The sequence below is a fragment of the Charadrius vociferus genome, unplaced genomic scaffold (assembly GCF_000708025.1).
Source record: "Charadrius vociferus isolate BGI_N301 unplaced genomic scaffold, ASM70802v2 scaffold59, whole genome shotgun sequence".
NCBI classification, from domain to species: domain Eukaryota; kingdom Metazoa; phylum Chordata; class Aves; order Charadriiformes; family Charadriidae; genus Charadrius; species Charadrius vociferus.
The window spans coordinates 6,544,826-6,558,337 of record NW_009661371.1 but is presented as its reverse complement, the minus strand read 5'-3'; the positions used below and the strand labels follow the sequence as shown (position 1 = coordinate 6,558,337).

General features: G+C 35.7%; 1 protein-coding gene across 1 annotated transcript in view; it reads right to left on the bottom strand.

Moving 5' to 3' along the window:
- The window catches only part of KLHL2 (kelch-like family member 2), a 57,899-nt gene continuing 44,387 nt past the window's right edge, over positions 1–13,512 (bottom strand). The window contains exons 5-14 of the mRNA XM_009893728.1: positions 13,088–13,197; positions 11,515–11,631; positions 10,325–10,474; positions 9,287–9,404; positions 8,446–8,643; positions 7,573–7,674; positions 6,513–6,641; positions 2,068–2,208; positions 1,794–1,937; positions 1–1,124 (exon numbers count right to left, since the gene is read on the bottom strand). Coding sequence (XP_009892030.1) covers positions 1,096–1,124; positions 1,794–1,937; positions 2,068–2,208; positions 6,513–6,641; positions 7,573–7,674; positions 8,446–8,643; positions 9,287–9,404; positions 10,325–10,474; positions 11,515–11,631; positions 13,088–13,197 — 1,238 coding nt within the window. The 3' untranslated portion in view covers positions 1–1,095. The remainder of the gene's footprint in view (positions 1,125–1,793; positions 1,938–2,067; positions 2,209–6,512; positions 6,642–7,572; positions 7,675–8,445; positions 8,644–9,286; positions 9,405–10,324; positions 10,475–11,514; positions 11,632–13,087; positions 13,198–13,512) is intronic.

Here is a 13,512-nt window from a genome sequence, read left to right as displayed (position 1 = left end):
TTGTTGGCATTAGGAAACAATATACAAACTTTTATTTGAAGAAAATGTCTCAAATATGACAATAACTTTGGTCATGTTAAAAGGAGGCCATACAAGAACGAATAAAAATGAGCTGTTTTATAAGCATGGCCACATACAGTATACCCAGATATTAGCTAACAGAAGCTCAGTTTACACGCATAAATAGGCCTTAGTACCATGCAAGTTCAACGCAATTTCATACATTCATTATAAATTTTCAGTTATTTTCATGCCAAATCACCTTTTGGATAAAAAGGTAAGAAAGAAGTAACATCTAAATGTGACCAAAAATTGAACAGAAAAAAAAAATCATAAGTACAGTCAACATTTTTATTAAAAAGATCTTGAAATTACACCTGTTCAAGAAGTGTTATACCATCTCTGATCACTCCTTTAGTGGGAATTAGTAGTGTTAAGCATTGTTACATATCAAAAAATACAACTCTGTTTTACAACATAGTACTGGCATATTCAAAGTACTGTGCCAAATTATAAATAGTAAAATCAGGTTTTGAAGTATTTCAATAGAAAGCGACTTATGCTCACACAAACATATGCACATATTATAGTTATGTAACAAAAGTTTTATAAAAGGAAACATTTACCCCATGCCAGCTTGAATTACTGAGGTGGGATTCAATACCTACTATGAAGACTTGACAGTTCATTTCTTTAAATATGTTTATTAGTCTCTGGAAAAAATAAGACAAAAATTTACTTTCACCAGAATACACACCATTCTTCACTGACAATCCATTTCTCAGTCATGACTGACATAAGTCTGTCCTTATGAAAGTGGCTTTTTTTTTTGAAGACCTTGCAATAAAAAAAGAAATGGTCCACTAAAGTTCAAAAATTCAATCAGCTTCTGCTCAACTGCAGAATAATCCTACGCCTTGCTTCTACCTAGAGTAATCTTCATCATCTGTCATCTGTAATTGTAGACAGTCACATCTTCCACTGTGACTCAAGGTGCAGCTACAAGTAGAGAAGTGCTTAGATACTCAGTCACTTCAAATACACTTGTTGAAGACTGCTTCTAGTGCATAATCAAGTTGAAAATCCCTTTACTGATCATAACGGTTTGTCAATAACTGTAACACCTAGAGTGAGAAAAGAAAAAGGCATAAATCTTTATGTAGTATTTTAAAAAAAAAAATCAAGAATATGAAAATCAAGTTTTAATATAATACCTTGCAACTAGTATAACATCAAGAAAACCTGTGCACCAGCATATTTTCCTTAATTTTTCTCTGACAAAGTTGTCTGAATCAGAGCAAAGTTCTGAAAGCTTCTGTGATTTGAAAAAATTTGCCATTATTCAAGTTTAACTCTGTTATCAGTGAAATATATCCTTAACGTTCACTTAAAGAACTCATTTGAGAAACTGCAATTATTGAAGGAAAAGATTCCTGAAACGGCTCGTTTTCTAAATATCACATCCCAAAGAACTGCAGAATTGGACCCACATAGACTGAGACATAAATCTCTTGTTAAAGAAAGGACTGGTCATACCAGAATCATCTTTCTGACTCACCACTTACGTGCTAAATCCCTCTTGACTACAGTTTAATACCATCTTTTTCCTTGTAGTGAGTAATTGATTGAAGTCATCATTCAAAACATACCATCAGATTCTTCATGCCCATTCTAGTATCTTAGGTTTTACCTTAGACAGGACTTGGTTTGGATGTTTTGTCAAATTTCTTATCGTAGCTGTTACACTGTAAAACGTCTGTTAAAAAAAAAAAAAAAAAATCTATCCACGTTACCTGCATAGCTTCTTCCTGTACTCATACAAGATGACACAACTGTCCATTTATCAGTTGTTGGATTATAATATTCCACTGTTGATAAATTACAGGAACCATCATCTCCTCCAACTACATACAAGAGACCATTTACAGCACAAACACCTAAAAAAAGACAGGAAACCAATATGAAAATGGTTTTTACTCTGTGACATCATGAAAGCAGCAGAAATCCAGAACAAGCCATTTACACTAAATGATACTACCACTATTTTAAAGTAATCGTTGCATATACCTGCATTCCTTCTGCACATGTTCATGTCTGCAACCTGCTTCCACGTACTGGCGACGGGATCAAACACTTCAACACTTTTTCTTACCAAAGGACCATCATGACCACCTACCGCATACAATAAATTGTTTAACACACCAACACCTGTGAACATACGAAAATACTCAAAATTAACCAGAGAATGGTTTGACTGATACAGAGGAGAAACAGCAAATATTATGTCCACTAACGTTAACCCTTCATCCAGTCAATGTTAGGAACTATTTCAGAAAACATCTGGGTCAGGATGCATTAAAGCAAAAAAGACAGTAACTACAGCAAGACACTGATAAAACATCTTGCATTCCCATCTACCATATTGCAGCATACAAAGACCAGAGCTGTTCTGCAACAGAAGACTTAGAAAATTTTGGACGGAAAATGATGTGCAGGAAAATGAGGACTGTTGAAATTTAGGTCTAATTAGAAGTGACAGTAAATGAGACAGTGTGCTCAGCCAGCATAATGGAAATCTGACAAGATGATAAAGCATAAGTGAATTTTTAAAAACTAAAAACTGTGCGGTACAGAGGATAAAAGCTGAATGGATAGACATTATACAATAGGGATGTTTCCACCAAAGTGTTAGAATACCTTGTAAACATATATATGAAACAAAAGTAAACAGTTAGAGTGAGCACCTTCCTCCTCCAGGATTTGGAGGAGAACACCAAGGTTCCTTGAACCAAGCTTCAGTTATCAAAATATCCAAAAGGATATTAAAGGGTCTCCTTTATTCCTAGGGTCTCCTTTAATTCACAACAACTGTTTATCAATCTGTAAGCTTGGGATGAAGGAATAAATAAAGCCAGTATATATCTGCTTGCTAATTGGGCTGCACATATTGAAATGATGGCTATAGGGGAAGCAGAAAGGAAAGTCTCTTTATTTATTCCTCAACTTTATAAAGCACTATTAGAACCTAAACATAATAGATTTCAGAAATACAGGGGGGGCTTGCATTAAAACTTGTGAATGATGGACCATAAAGACAATTGAAAAAACACTACTATGAAAGTACATTAGGAAATCTAATGTCACGTTTAAGATTATGAAACTCAAAGCTGAGATACATATTTGCAAATATAGTTCTTAAAGGGTTCCAAGGAAAGGGCACAGCTTAAAATCTTTATTAAAGGAAAACAGCAAATAGGAATGCAAAAGATGTGTTAAGTCCTTGAGGGAAAAAAAAAATGCTGGGTTAAAAAAAAGAGAACCCTGAAACCTTAATAGCCAGCTAAAATATCTTTCAAAATGCACCACTACTATTGTATGTAAGAGCCATTCCTATATGGGGAGAGAAATGACTCATGCTGAAAGAACTACATTTTCTTATGAAAAAGGCAGATTTTAATAATTAAAGGAAGAGGGGAAAGAAACATGGAAGAGTTAATTGTTACTGCAAGTCTGAAAAATAGCTTCTTAATAGGACACTTCTTTATAAATCATGCTATCTAATGCTTTATTAGTGATATTCACTACCAACATTTCCCCATATCGTTCCCAGTTAATTTAATTCCTCTTTTATTGCTATTATTTCTAGCTATCATGTCGCAGTATAGTGTGACAGCTTTTCTTTCTCCCACTCTGATCACACTTTATTAGACAGGATAATACAACATTCATTTTTGTAGCATTAAACATTACAGAGATAGAAGGAGGGCTAAGATATTTAAAGTGATATGATATAAAGCCCCCCACCCAGGCTTTCTGTATAGTTACCAACCTTCCTATTCAGTGTGTAGTTTTCCCTCTGCCATATAGCCATTTTTATTTTGATAGCTCCTTATTTTTAATAATGTCCTCCATTCCTCTTTGGTGCTTCATTTTCCCTTCATCCCACACCCAGTTTCCAAGTCCTACCTTATTTCTTGCTCCTTCCGTCTGTATCCTCTTGTTGCCGTCTTCTGAGTTCTCCTTTCTTTGTTAATTTCTCTTTCCTGCCCATTTTTCAGGACCCTGTCTTAAATCTGTCATCCCTCCCAAATGGCCTATATCTGGATCTGAAGTTCCTCATCCCAGTATGTTGCTGGAAACAGATCTGTCCCCGTATTGATCAACTGAGAAGCAGTTGGTACTAAAGAAGAGTAACTGAGGGTTAACCTCTGAAGTTGCTTTTGAATGAAGCTGAAGCAGTAGGAACAGAAGAGATGGGCTTAAGTTCCTTGAGATGACTAGAGATCCAAAGGTTTAATACAGGAACAAAATTCTCTTTATTTAGCACCCATACCACCACTAGGACTGATCGCCAGTTGAAGCAGTTCTGGTGGTTTCAGATATTCGGCCACGACAGCCAAGCTCAATCAACAGTCATGATTTTCACATTACTACCCACTCCTCCCACACACACAAATATACTTTTCCATGTATTTAACAGAGTGGCACAGAAGACTGTTGATTATTGTACTCAATTATATGAATCTAAAATAACTGACTACACTTACTTTTCCTCCCCATTTTTTTTCTTTTTAATCAGAAGACAAGGTAAAAGGCAGCAGAGAGTTGAGTAAACAAACATGGTCCTGAACTCTGGGACAAGGGGAGGGAGGAGAGGGGCAGAAAGATCCCAGCAGTTAGTGTATCTAAGGCACTAAATTTCAGAGTCATAGAAGTAATTCAACATTTTAAAAAAAAAATCTGAAAATATCTAGTGTATAAATAGGCTACAAGCACAACGATAGTTTGCAAAACCAGAGTATTAAAAAAAAATGCTGCGATAAAATGGGTGTGCGGGCAGATTGCAAAATTAAGCCTTGTCACAACCCACCAACACTATTTGTCTTTATAATGATACTTGTAATTTGCCCATTTTATAGAAATATTTTCCTCAAAACTTGGCAATATTAGATAGAAGTATTTAACAGTACCCTTAGTACAACTCTGGCCAGTTTTTAATCCAGAATTTACTTCTAAGATGCACAGACTGAGTAAGTAGAAGTTTCACAAGACAACTTTTTCTTGAGATATAGTGTACTGTGTTTCTTTCATTAACATCATAGTTTTCGTTTAGAAACACAATCAAAACGTTGCTTTTAGCAATAAGAGACATAGCAGCTTGCTGATTTTGTAAGCGTATAATGGAAGCATCACAAACTAAATATCTTAATTTTGGTAATGATTTTAATACTTGTATATATTTCTTTTGAAATAATTTGGACTTAATTTAAACATCATTATGCAGATTAAAAACTGTCCAGAGTTATTAAAGAATAATGGAAGGCAAGACGAAAAGTTGGGATAACTATTAATCATCTGCTGAGCACACTAGAAGTCCATCCAGTTTTATTTGTAGCAACATCTCTTCCCATTATGAAGCACATTAATGCAATCACTAGTAGATATTTGAAGGGTGTTGCTAAAAAGCACCATTGAGTACTTGGCAAAAAAGTGACTTAAACAACTAAAAAAATAAACGTAGAAAAGTAATATCATGCAATTTGACTTGAAAAAGTCCATGGGAATGCATCTAGAGAAATAAAACAACTTCTGCGAGTTGAAAAAACCTGAAATACCAAAAGACAAATAGAGGACAGTGAACAGTAAATGAGATTTGAGTCCATAATATAAATAGATAATGAAAATGCTAAAGTCAATTTGGAGCTGTGGAAGCATCATTTCATTAAACAAAACCGGAATACCACAGGCACTTTTGATGTCTTTAAAGAGGAATATACATACTCAGAATTGCAAAAAGGAAAAAAAAAATCCATGAAAAAATAAAGAAGGGATTTTTAAGATTATAAAGAAATAAATGGGTATACCTTGGCTAAACGATAAGGAAGGATAACATGTAGCCTATACATATCCAAAGGATGTAAACACCAGGTGATGAGAAGAATTACTGAAGATGAAACAAAGGGTAGATAAGTGGAAGTAATAGGATGAAACCAGTAATACAAACTTAAGAATGAACAAGGACAAAATTTCCTGCAGTGAATCGGAATGCAGAACAAGTCCTCCGAAGAGGTGGAAATCTAGTCACAGTTCACATGTAAAGTCAACCTGAAAACACTATTAGAAAAAACAGCCCTACACTGGTAAAGAGACATCTTTGAAGAAATGACCTTTTTTTTTTCATCCTAGCCATCTAGATTTTGATACTTCAGTATTTAGGTGATATTAAATTGTCACAATCCATGCATATTAGTCTGTATGTTAAAAACATCAGAAGTTATGGGAAGAAGAAGAATATGAGAAGTATGAAAAAGCAAGGAAAGATATTTACTATTAACAGACTGACCCTTGTTCTGTAGGACAGTTTTGTATTTATAACCTGGAATATATAGGCATCTAAGACGAACACATTCCATTAGACCCAGACTTTAGCTTACCTTTTATATTTTTAGATACATTTTAAAACCATTAATTTGTTTCACTTTTACAAGGACAGTTGATTCTTGTCCACTCACCTGCTCCACTCCGTCTAGTGCTCATTTCTGCAACGTAGGTCCACTCATTTGTATTAGCATCATAGCATTCTACTGAACTAAGGCACTGACGTGATGCCCCATCGTAGCCACCAACAGCATACAGTTTACCTAGAAGGGTAACCAACAGAAACCTACAAATTTCTAATGCACACAGACTACACTGGTACACAGGCTGAGGGGAATTCATCATTCTCTGAATTTAGCTATTCATCAGTACCTGTCATCAGTTACTGGGTTTCTATTGTTTAAATAGTTTAAGATAGCACACTATAGTTCTTGTCATTTTCAGGATGTAAAAGGCAGCCAGTATCTAACAAGAACAATGTGAATCAAAAGATTTTGAATTACCCAGCTGAAATACAAAGGTGCTTTACCCCGTTTTAAATTAAGAATCGCTCAAAAGCAAACTAATTCAAGTATGTCCAACACTGGAAGCTCGCAAATAGGCTTCCTAGAAACGTCAAAATTCAGATGAAAATCACTTGTACAGTCTGCATTTTCTGATCAGAAACAGCAGCAGTTCCTATGCAGTTAAAACACACACCTAAAAGTGTTTTAAGACCAAAAGCCAGCCCAGGTCTGCATTGTGCAAGCGATATCCAGGCTATTCACCACTAAGCTGACTTGAAAGTCAGCAGTTTTCCAGGCATTGCCCTTGAGATCATCCCCAGCATGCAACCAGCAAAGTCAGCCACAGATAACAGTTGACAATAGTGCAGTGCTATATCACTAAAGGTCAATTTATAAGGTCCTCACTTCAGTAATTGGGCTCTCTAGCTTTGCTGACATGCATAACCTAGAGCATGCATGCTTAGTGAGCTTTTCCTTGGTTGGCCTTGGGCACAGTTGAAACTATGAAAAAAAAAATTTAAAACAACTATGCTAAAAGCTGGTAAAAACAAAGTAGAATGATTATGTGTTGTTCATACCATTTGAATTACAAGGTTGAGCAAAAATCTGAAGTATGTTTTCAAAAGTGAGAAAAGGTAGTAGGGTAAATTTCCTCCCCTTTTCTTTTTAATATCATTTGTCAGCTTACCTCCAACAACACCTACACCAACACTACTTCTTCTTGTGTTCATTGGAGCTACGTGAAACCACTCGTTAGTCTTTAAGTTGTAAACTTCGACTGATGATAAACCTATGAAGACAATATAACATCATTTTCTCTATAAATCTAGGTGCAACATACTGTCTACCTTCTGGAAAATTCTTCATATTTGAAAATTCAAATTATTTCATTTTAGGAAGTGTTAACTACTGTGCAAAAGGCACAACTGATGTCTTTCAGATAGCCAATTACAGTCAACCCATTCGTAGTGTCTGAAAATGGGTAAATCAATGAAAGCTTTTGTGGAAATCTGAAAAATTCTTCCCTGGATTTTTTTTTCTTTCTTTTAAATTAAATCACAATTCTCTCTCCTACATATGCTTCAGTAATGGTTATTAAGGAAAAGAATCATCTCTGCACAAATGGCTTTGTGCATCTGTGAAGAGAATGAACAGTGTATGTCCAAAGCCTTCCCACAGGTCAGAGAAAGCTGTTTGTAATCCTATTTACACTACATCAAAGTACAGAGATATATTTCATATGCAAACAGGACAAAAGAGACCAGGTAAGTTTTCTGCTGACATCTTCCATGAGTTAAGGACTGACTATAGAAGGTATACTGAAGGGGACTTGTCAAAGATTCACTAGTCCTTAAGCCTAAACTCTGAGGCAGGTGCAAACAGTCCACTGTTCAGGGAGGAGGATGTGACCACTAAAGCACATTCCACACCACAAGATGCCAGGCTACCCTCATGCTTGGTTCCATCACAGCTACCAGAAAGAGACATTCAAATTTGATAAAGTTATGTCAAGAATAGCCAAATCAGCATACTAATCAGCAGTGTGCAAAGGCAAAAATACCTGTACTCCCATCAAATCCTCCCACAGCATAAAGAAGGCCATTTAATACAGCTGCTCCCAGTGTGCTTCTCCGGTCTTGCATGTTGGCAACACTTGTCCACTGATCCTTCACCGGATCATAGGAATCTACTGTGCGAACTCTCAAAGAACCATTGAAACCACCAACAGCATAAACCATGCCTCCCATGTACACCATTCCTAGAGCAGGGAAACGGGGAGAAAAGATGAGCCTTTTAGTCTCTTTGTCAATTAATTTTATTCCGTACTGTCCTAAGCATGCAGATACTTGACACAATTTACAGTACTCACTACACTATCAGGCTTTTGACACAGTCCTAGAGCCACTTCATTCAGATTAAGTCCTAGAAGTTCTGACACTTTGTTACTAATAGCTCACACTTCTGAATATCGTACATGCTGATTTCTTCTTGCTTAGGTATCTCAGCTGCTTCAAGATCACATTTTCACATTTTTAGTATCGTTTGGTCACTTCTTCACAGTCTTCATCTCATTCAATAATAGAAGGATGTTTTAATAGTAAAATTACTCATTCTTATAATGCAGTAATATTTACATTTATTTATCCTCTGTGTCTATGGGAGGTAATAAAGCAGTTTATTCCAGAGCTTACAAACTGAGCACAAATTAAGATCAAGCTATCAAACTTGTATTGTTCCACATTAGCAGATAACTTGAATTTTAAGGATGATCACTGAAGTCAAGGCTTAGTCCTTCTCAGATAAATATCTTTAGTACTGTTCCAAAGAACAAACGAAGCTTTATTCACACACCTAACTTCTGAAGCATTATCAACCACAAGAAAGAATTAGGCATCATTTACCCGCTCTACATCTTCTGGAAGGCAATTCAGCCACCTGATGCCAGCGTTCTTCTTTAAAATCATAGCATTCAACACTGCGAATTGCCTTTGGTGCCTGTCCTCCAACTACCATCATCAACTAAAAGGGAGATAATAATATTTTTTAATCACCTGCACATATGCATGTGAAATGTCAAAAAAGTGTTAAAACAAGCTTCTGTATGAGAATTAAAGGGTGGCTCTCCTAAATAAGAAATTTGAGTCTTGCAAACTAAGCAAAATTCTTTTTTTTTTTTAAACACACACGCAATTTGTAATCATTGTGTCCAGAGGAAATATCTGAGACAGAAAAGCAGGAAGCGATTAGAGTCTAGGTAGGGCTCCTAAGGATGGGGCAGATGCTGCTGTATCTTCACACCCTACTCTGACCTCAAGTATGAGAATTCAACATCAGTTCAATGGAACTGTGACCATCCATCACAGAACAGCCTTATCTGGTTCTTTTGAGAGAAATATGCTAAATCTGCTGAATGGAATCTCCTCCTATTCCGTTACCGCAGTTGGCATAATAGTACTATGAGAAAACTTCTTTACTTCATTGGAAAGAAAATAATCTGATGTTTGTTCAGTTTTCTTCTTCTAAGATCTTCTAAAAAAGAGACTATATTTAACTAAAAATTGAAGAAATGCCCCAACTCAGTCTTTGTTAGGGTTTTTTTTTGATGCTTTTTTTTAAAGAAACGGGCTTCCTTCCTCTCTAACACCGGGCCTATAATTGTATATTTCTCAAACACTGAAGAACTTCCAAAAAAAAAAAAAACCAACCCCCTTTTTTTTTTTTAAAGGGCAGGGGGAGGCCATGGAGGGAGTAAGTGGGAGGCTAAAACATCTACATCAAGTAACATGGAGTATAAAGCTAATCACTTGTTATATTTTTGTGATGAAGAATTCTAGTACAAAAATTTTTACTGGAATACTCCAAGTGACGGTCATGTTCTCATGAAATCTGTTAAAGTGGAGTTGGAAGAAATAAGTACTTTGAAAAAATAAGGGTCTTACTTTTGGAAGGCTAGCGGGTGTTCGCAATTTCGTTCGAGTGCTTTTCATCAGTGCTCGTTGCTCAGTTGGCAGCAAGTGATACTTCATAGCTTCAATGAGGTAATCTTTACAAGCACTGCTGTTCTTAACCAATATTTCTTCTTCAACTCTCTGTTTATTAATAGAAGTTTAACAAGGTCTGAGCATGTTAAGGAAGTAAAACACAGATAATCTGAAATGTAATAAAGTCTGTGTTATATCACACAAATGCAGATTACTCTTGAGTTTTTTAGATTGTAGTTTAACCACAGTTAGACACAAATTTATGTCAAGGCAATATGCAGTCACTGAAATAAACCCAGTTGATTCTCTTAATTAATAAGTAGAAGAAATAGCATTAGGCAAGGTAAATTACTTCCTCACTATCAAGCACATTTCTTGCTTCTTTCAAATACAGAGAGCACAGAACACTTTAAGAAGGGAGTGGGGTAGAAGAGTTTAACAAACTAGTAAACCACATCACAGCAATAAGAAACCACAACAGAAAAAAAAAAAACACCATAAAAACCCACAAAAGCAAAACAGAAAAAAAACCCCACCAAAACAGCCTACACAAAGTGGAGGAAATTCATATCACAAAACCAGAATTTCTAAAATAAACACCTACCAACCTCCTACTACAACTACACCTACTAATCAATGCTAATAGCAAACTGATATTTTCAATCTTAAATATTTGAGCTGACATGTAAATATTCAAAATGATCTTACAGAATTTGAAACAATGTACTATATCCGAACCAGGTAAAGAAATGTTTCTTTTGTTAGCAAGTCCTAACCAACTTAAACAATAGATTCAATTCTGAAATTTAAAATTCACTTATGAAAAGAAGCGTGGTATCAAATATGATATTAAAAATGGAAGCTAACCATATCTCAGATAAATAAATCATTCAGATTACTAGTGTAGCACGACAAATAGTTAGCCAAACAGACAAATTACTTATATATGGTATCTTCTATGTGGCAGTCCCTCATTTGACTCTGTGTGTGTATGCATGTGCACATGTAATGGTGGCTGGCTTTATTTTTACTATCAGTAACACACTACATTACACTGTTGTTTAAATCTAAAGTTATGCATCTGGCATTAAAAAAAAAATAAGCTGAAATGTTCACATACAGAAGAATTAGTATTCCTTTTTGCTTACCTGAACTAAATATTCACGGGACAGCAAAGGCAGCCGAACATGCTCCATCAGGCGTGCCATTAGCTCCTGCCTTACATCTTTGTCATGGTTTACCCACGCTATTACTGCTTCAAACACCTTCCAGGAAACAAACAAATGCAAGTCCCTTGACTTATAAATTCAGTAGTACGAAAATATCAGTGTGCCTCCATAAACAGTTTTTGCTTATACTAAAATTCCTAATGTGAGAAAAGATGACAGCAGTTACAGCTCCCATTATTTCCATATTTACCCACTACAAAATTCTGAAGATGCAGTAGCCAGTCGCTTTATATATCACTCCTCTACTGGTGTTTCAAGGATAGCTGCACTACATTGACAAAATGCACACAGTAATTTCATTGACAGTGAAAATTCAATAAAACTAGGCAGGTAAACAAACAACACAGCAGCAGGAACAAGGATCCCCAAACTTTTCTTCCTTTCTTGGAAAATCGACCTGTCACATCATCATTCAAACGACTTAACATCAGTGAGCCCTACTAGGAGAGGCGATCCCAAGCCTAGTTTCTCCTCTATTGCACAGCAGCTCAGCATACACTAGAGCATTAAAACCTTAATTATACTCCACAGAAGCAGCATCACATGTATCAAAGTGATAGATCCGGATCTTCAGGGTATTATGGGAACAGCAACATGACTTTGCTAGTTGCAGTTTAAGGAGATAGTTCTTGGATTCAAAGTTTCAAAAAGGTTTTAACACAAAATACTACCTAGCCATACAAATCAGTAGGCAAACGGGCTTCTGAATACAATTTAGCCTCATTTGAACAGAGGTGTTAGTTCATCTATATACTCCTTGGAAAAAAGAATAACCAAAATATTTTAAATTTATCACAACTGGATTCAAAAGCTCAGAATGACTGTATCTACACCCCGAAAACCATTAGAGGTTCAAAGAGGTGTACTGGGCTCACTGAAGTTTCAAAAATGGCTTTAAAAAAATGAGATCTAGCTAAAGGTGAGCCAACACATATTTAAACTCAAGTTTGGTTATACCAAGCTATCTAGCCATCTCCTCTGCAACCCATGTTTGTTCAGTTAGGCTAAACAGCCCACGTATACATACAGAGTTTTAATACCTTTGTGTGACTGCTCATGTTAAAGTTAGTAGGTGGCATATAATTGTTCTTCAAACTACTATTTTTTGAGTTATTTATCCCTCGGTAAACCAAACTCCTGTGTATGTGACTCACAGCATGTGTTGTGTTTGTTCTGCTTGAAGATGAGAAGGAATTCCTATTTAATTTTGTTTCTTTTTTTTTTTTTCCCCCAAGAACAAAGGGTTATGTGATTTAATACAGTTTGAGGATTTTTAAGAGTTGAAATTAATTTTCATCATCAGACTGACAACACTTTTGAGAAAAAATCCTCAACGCTCCTGGGGAAAACCCTTTAAACATGAGCACAATGCATGCCTAATTTCATTGAGGAAACAAAGAACGCATCCAAAGAAGTGTACAAGTGCAGTAAGAGCAAGCTCGCTCTCTCATCCAAAAGGATAAAAAGAATACTGGGATACAGATGGTCTTACCTTCTCTTCTGAGGCAATCGTGAGTTTGTCACTGGATATAAGACTGCACACCTGCTCTACGCCAAGATTGAGGTATTCTTCACTAAGTACGACATCAGAGAAGTGCTGTTCTGTTTGGAGGAAAAGAAGTACTCTAACATACAGTGTGAATAGTATCCCACAAAAAGCACTAAAGCAGCAGAAGAAATATCGAGGAAAATGATACTATATGCATCCTCTTTCATCATATCTAGAAGCAATACCTTATGTTTTATATAGGTTAAAGTTCGGTCTCACCAACAGCTTTTATATTTAAAGATTCTTTAAAATGATTGAAACATTAAAACACATTATACTAAAAGTAGCAATCATAGCAGTTTAACATTTTCAGCATTGCTTCATCTCAGTACTTGTCCTTGACAATTAATTAAATCTCATTTTGCTAT